The sequence below is a fragment of the Orycteropus afer genome, unplaced genomic scaffold, assembly GCF_000298275.1.
Source record: "Orycteropus afer afer isolate SDZICR_OR568_19922 unplaced genomic scaffold, OryAfe1.0 scaffold00019, whole genome shotgun sequence".
NCBI lineage: Eukaryota > Metazoa > Chordata > Mammalia > Tubulidentata > Orycteropodidae > Orycteropus > Orycteropus afer.
In genome coordinates this window covers 2594642-2601147 of record NW_006921606.1, presented here as the reverse complement: position 1 = coordinate 2601147, position 6506 = coordinate 2594642, and the positions used below count along the sequence as shown (strand labels likewise).

The following is a 6506-nucleotide window of genomic DNA, read 5'->3' as shown; positions in this document are numbered from 1 at the left end:
GCGCCCATCGCGGCACCCGAGCTGCCCGCAGGCCCTGCGCCGGCGCTTTGTTCCTCACGCCCGCCCCCGCCGCCACGGCCTGCGCCTTTAAGAGGGGACCATGCCCGGCGCGCGCTTGCAGCAACTCGGGCGCGAGGCAGCGGCCGTTCCTCCCGCTTGTGCGCGGGGTCGCGGAGCCAGCGCGACCGCGACGGCAGTCGCGTCCAGGCCCCTGTCCCGCCCTGCCCGCGTCTCTCGGCTGGTTCGGCTCCGTTCGCACTGTGCCCGCCCCGGTCCTCTTCGTGGCCGGCGCCGCCGCTGCAGCTACACATCCTCCGGCTTAGCTCGCCATTGCAACAGGAGCCCCTCACGTCACGCACAGCGCGTTATGAAGAGGCCCCAGCAGCGCAGCATCCGTGGCCCCTCTCGGGATCCGTCCGCGCCACCTGATTGGCGCAAAAGTGAATGGGGGGCGGTCCACGTGGCTAAAGTTTGACCAAAAAAAAAAGCCCTCCCCGAAGCGCGCGACGCCCGCCCCGCCCAGCCCGCGAGGTCTGGCGGCGGGGCCGCCAGGGCGGAGGGGGCGTGGGGCCGTGCGCGGATAGGGCGGAGGCTGTGCTTGGTGCCTGGGAGCCTGATATCTGTGCCGGCAACCACGCCCCCGCGTGCAGCTCTCGGGCCCAGCATCGACGCCCAGCCTGCGGTCCTGGACTGCGGGGTCTGGCCTTCGCCGGTGCCCGCGCCCGTGCCCGCGCCGCCAGCCTGGCGAGAAGGGGTTCCCAGAAGGCACTCTTGGCCCTGTGAGCGGTACGTGGCCATGGAGCTGCCCCATTCCTTCACGGTGGCGTTGCAAGCCGACTTTTAGGAGGGATTTATGAACAGGGGGTGTTTTGGCCCTAGAAACCACAAACGGCTTGTTCTTCCTGCAGAGACTGTCCTCAGATAAACTCAGCTACCCCACGCCCTTCCCTCCACCCAGGCGGACCTCACCGGCTACCTTCCCCGGGTCTTCCTGATTCACACTGTATCTTTGTTCCCGCTGTTAGATGGGTAGGAGCATGTATGTATAGAATAAACAGTTCAGGAGCCGTTTGAGACGTCCAAGCTTAGGGAGTGAACCATGAATTCGGTTACTTCCATTCCTGTCATGATTTTCTAAGCAAAATACGAAGGAAAAGAGAAAAAAAAAAAACAATGTGCAAAGATCGTATACAACAGTATTAGGATTTAATGGATGCCAAAAAAAAAAAAAATAGTAAAAGATGTTAATACTTTGCATGGTAAACACTGCTTTTATTACATTCTACGTGGGCATATAGATAGTAGCCCCAAACTGAATCTTTGTCAATATTAGCATCGTCCATTCATAAAAGTTATGTGGTTTTCTAAAGAGAAGTTTTGGATACTGGCTCCTCCGTGATGGATTTAAAATATTACACGTTTCCTCAACAAAAACACAGCTAAGCTATACCAAAAAGCTTGAAAACAGAGACTCAAACAGGTACTTGCACCAATGTTCATTGTAGCACTATTCACAGTGGCCAAAAGGTGAAAACAACTCAGTGTCAATCAGCAGATGAATGGATAAACAAAGTATGGTACATAGAATGGAATATCACTCAACTGTAAAGAGAAATGAAGTTCTGATACATGCTACAACACAGATAGACCTTGAAAACATACTGAGTGAAATGTCAGTCACAAAAGGACAAGTACTGTATGATCTAACTTATATGAAATCTCCAGAATGGGCAAATGCATAAAGATCAAAGTTTATTAGTGGTTACTAAGGGCAGGATGGGGAGGGACGTGGAGTTACTGCTTAAGGGGTACTGAGCTTCTGTTTAGAGTTATGAAAAAGTTTCAGAAATAGATAGTAGTGATACTTGCACAACATGGTGAATGTAATTAATATCACTGAATTGTACACTTAAAAATGGTTAAAATGGCAAATTGAAGGAAAAGAAGAAAAAAAAAACTAAGAAGGTGCCTCCGTACAACAGATGTTGGTACAGAGTAAATATCAGCCTTGTTGTTTAGTTGCCAACATACTGGCATTTTCTAATGAAACTCCTAGAAAGCAAAGTAATTTTCCTGGGCCTGAAGGATTCCTTTAATTTAATCAATCCAATCCAGAAATTCAGGAGAGAAAGTAAACATGCTTGGGAGAATACTTAGATCTTTCTTCATTGTTAATAATATGACCAAATGATTGAAATATTACAGATAATTTACAACGCCAACTTGTGTGAGCTACAGACACTAACTCTACAACTGAATGGTGGTCACTTTTGTTTATTCTTTGGATATTACCACTTTCTTTGACACTTGTTGTGATTTATGTTAAAAAAATAGTTCATTACCTACCTTCCCACAGACTCCCTCCTTCAGAGGCAATCCACAATCTAAAAATAAAATACTCATTATGCAGTGAATACAGGATTCCAGCAGTGGTCTTTGGAAAAATACAGAACACACAACCATGAATTACAGGCTGGAAAACCATCGAAAAGGCTTTCCAGTAAGACCAAAAGCCACAAATGCCAAGTAGTCACTAGCTCCCCCAAATTCAGCAACAGCCCCATAATTCACAGTGATTTACATAGAGCACAAATCTGGCAAGATACAGATGTTCAATTCTGCAACACACTTAGTGATTTCAGTATTTTCTAACCTGTGTTAGACTTCTCTGTATTTCCTCTGTATTTCCAAAATCCAATGAGAAGTATGTAATGGCAGCAATATCTTCTGGATACCAAATAATTTGTCCTTGACAATTGCTTGGTTCCCAGTGCCCCTCAGCTCCTAGGTAACAGCCTCCCATGCAGACTGAATGATAATGTTTCTTTCATAGTGAAGAGAGGATGCTCTTCTCTCCATAAAGGCTAAACCTGGAGGCCTGGAACCCTTGGAAGAAGTCAAGAGTATGACATAGGTGAAAGCCTTCCGGAAGAAGTGAGGCAATGTGTGCCTTTCCAGACCAGGGGAGTGTGGGAAGAAGAAGAAGGACACCAAAGTCATGTAGAAGCCTTCCAGGGGCACAAACAGTTTTTCCTGGGGAAGGGGAAGAGGGTTGCAGCACAATTCAAAAGGTAGCTGGATGGTGAAGCAGCTGCAGTTCTCCTGGGGAGGGCTCCAAAGGCATGCCAGACAGAGGCCTCCTTCAGGAGACAGCTGTCCTATGCAGAGATTTCACAGCTTCACTGGTTACCAGAGGCCCAAGAGGCTCAACAGGCCTGGTAACCCCAGTGTAGAGACCCATCCAGAGACCAGACCTAAGAGCCACTGCTCAGCCAATAGTAGCAAGGATCCAGGGAGGACCAGCACGAATCTGATGTTATGTGCCATCGAGTTGGACCTGACTCATAGCGATCCCTCTTTGGGTTTCCGAGGCAGTATCACTACGGAAGTAGATTGCCCCATCTTCCTTCCGAGGAGTTGGCTGGTGGGTTTGAACTGCCAGCCTCCTGGTTAGCAGTCAAGTGCCTTAGGCACTATGCTACCAGAGCTCCTCATGAATCTGACACTCACCCCTAATACACATTGTCTTCCCCACAGCCACCTTGAGTCCAGGGTGGCTCCTTGCCCCAAATGCTCCACTCCTTCATTTATTTTTAGAGGTGGCCAAAGTGAGGTTGAGCAAATCTCATAGAAATTTTACCTCAGTAAACTGGCTCATTCTCCAGCACTATATTGGACATTCTGTTGTGATTCATAGGGTTTGCATTGGCTGGTTTTCAAAAATAGATCATGAAGCCTTTCTTTTCATTCTGTGTTAGTCTGAAAGCACCACTAAAATCTGTCCACATGGATGACCCTGCTGATGTTTGACATTTCCTTGGCACAGCATGCGAGCCACCACATTATGACAAACTGACTGACAGGTGGTAGCAGATGCACTTGTAAAGAAAACCCAACTACAGGATGTAATTCAATGATGAGGAGAAGGTGGGTGCATGCTGAGTCGGGGGTCGGTGATCAGGAAGCCTGAGTTCTGATCTGGGTTTTGCACTGAGTCCCACCAGTTCTGTCCCATCTCTCAGTCTTAGTTTCCAGGTCTCTTAATGAGTCTGCTACATAATGTTAAAGTTTCCTTCTTAGTGATTCTAGGCTAGTATTTATAAATTTGTCCAGAAAATGCCAGATCACTTAACTTCCTTTCTTCTTTCATAAGTATGATTCCTCTATAGTATGCCATTAAAATTCATCTCTACCTATATAACTGAATATTTTCTCACAAATTGCAACTTTGTCTTACATACATTACATTTTCTTTCTGGTGCTAATACATTGAAAGCCTGTTACAGGTATAATATTTCATATAATTTGCAGCAATTTCTTTGGAACCCTTAGTAAATACTTCAATTGTTTGTTGGCAGCAGGCCTTGAGCAACTGACTGAGCTGCCTGTGAGGGCTCCTTTAAAGATGCAGCTTCTGGACCCACGGTTAAAGCAGGGTCCCTATAAAAAATGGCTATCATTTTTTAAAACCTTAGAAATGTCTTGTTTAAGAAACAGCAGATGCCAAGCAGGGAGTTATAATAACACATCCTTTCAGAAAACTTGTTCGTTGCCTGCAAAGAAGAAAATCTATATGACCACTTTACTAATATTACCACTTGACCTCTATTAACCTAATAAAAGTTGGCCTTAATATTAATGCTACTTTTAAGCTGACAGGCAATGCACTTGTTAGCTAATTAATTTTGCTCAATATTTCCTTTCATTTGCAACAATTCCAACCAGATGCAGGTAAGGGCAAGTGAATGTGGCTTCTGCTCTGGCTTGTAGACTCCAAGAGATCAAACACTGTTTATGCTAGTGACCTTCAGTGTCTCCTGCTTTATCGTTTTGCTTCTCAGCTCTACCATTTGTTTATGTCAGGTATCAGTCAAGTCGGTATGTGTACGAGAGAGAGACAGAGAGAAGACATCTAGCAGGAAACTTTGTGCACTCGTGGAATGCAATGTGATCTTACTAACAGAACACATTGGTTGCCACCAGCACAGGCACTGTTGAGAAACAGGCTGCATGTTCTTTGGGAGATAACCTTACCACAGAGGCCAGGGACAGTTTGCGTCTAATCTAAGATTTAGTCCTCGTGTAGCAGAGAAGTTTGCCCTTCGTACCAGTTGCCAAGAGATGCCATACATCCTTAAAGAGGTGCCCCAATGCCCCATCAGAACCCAGATGCTGGCCAGTTGGTCAGTGGCTTGACACCTAATGGTTAAACAGTTGTGGTAGAGTCTGTGTGCTGTGGAAATGCTCCAGGTGCACAGCTCAAACTCTCTTTGTTTTACTCAAGGCCTAATGAAGCATAAAATTGCCTGGGGAAAAATTCAAGCTGCAGGAAAAGGATGAAGCTACAAATGGAGGCAGCAGAAATTCAGATTTTCAAGTACATAAAACACAATGCAAGAATAAGAAAACATAAAAACCATACATCCATTGCTAAGTAACCCTAGACTCCTTGGATGGTGTAAAGGGTTAATATTCTTGGCTGCTAACCAAAAGGTTGGAGGTTTGAGTCCACCTAGGGGTGCCTCAGAAAAAGGCCTAGTAGTCTACTTCCAAGAAATTAGCCATGAAAAGCATAATTCTACTTTGACACACATGGGTGTTACTGTTAGTCAGTGTATGCTACGGCAACTGATAAATGACCCCACTGCAGGGCTAAGTTTCATTTTCCACACATGATGTGTATGCCATCATGCACACACAAAGTTCATAGATAGTTCTATCATCCATCTGATGGGTGAGAAGGGTTTTTAGCCACACCTGGCAGTTCAGGCCTCTGCATAACTCAAAATAATAAACCTAGGATGATGATACATTGTACTATGGAAAAGAGGAGCTCTTATATGTGGGAGTTGGAGAGCAAAATTGTACAATCCATTTGGAGGGCAACTCTATAAAAATTACCAATTCCAAATGCGTTTACTTTTGACCCAGCAATCCCAAATCTGAGAATTTATTCTCCAGCCATAACAATACAAAATGACACCCGTACAAGGTTATTCTCTGCAACATGTGTGTGATGGAAAAAGATTAGATCCAAGCATCCATTTATGTGGAATGTGTAAGTAAACAGTGGTGCAGCCACCACAGGACTCCTGCAGCTGCACAGCAGGGCAAGGAGGCTCTGTCCTTAGATGATGCAGAGCAGAAAGGACAACCAAGACAAATTTTGTTTGTGTATATATAACAAAGCAGTGAAAGGATGCACAAGAAATAAAAGTGATAATCTACGGGGTAGGGGGTGGCAGGAGACTAGAGACAAGGAGGTGGGGTGAAAGGAAGAATACAATGAATACTTCTAAATATCATTTTAGTTTTTGATTTATGTGATTGTATTATCTACCTATTGTTATGTGCCATCAAGTCGGACCTGACTCAGAGAGAGCCCTCCTTGGGTTTCCAAGGCAGTATCATTATGGAAGTAGATTGCCCAACCTTCCTTCCGAGGAGTGGCTGGGGGGTTTGAACTGCCAGCCTTCTGGTTTGCAGTCAGGTGCCTTAGGCACTAC

The 6506-nt window shown here is 45.5% G+C and overlaps 1 protein-coding gene across 1 annotated transcript in view; it reads right to left on the bottom strand.

Annotated features, from left to right (window-relative positions):
* CHSY1 (chondroitin sulfate synthase 1) overlaps nt 1-311 on the bottom strand; it is a 150054-nt gene extending 149743 nt beyond the window's left edge. Inside the window, exon 1 of the mRNA XM_007959935.2 lies at nt 17-311. Within this exon, the coding sequence (XP_007958126.2) occupies nt 17-311 (295 nt within the window). The remainder of the gene's footprint in view (nt 1-16) is intronic.
* Nucleotides 312-6506: the final 6195 nt, after the last annotated feature.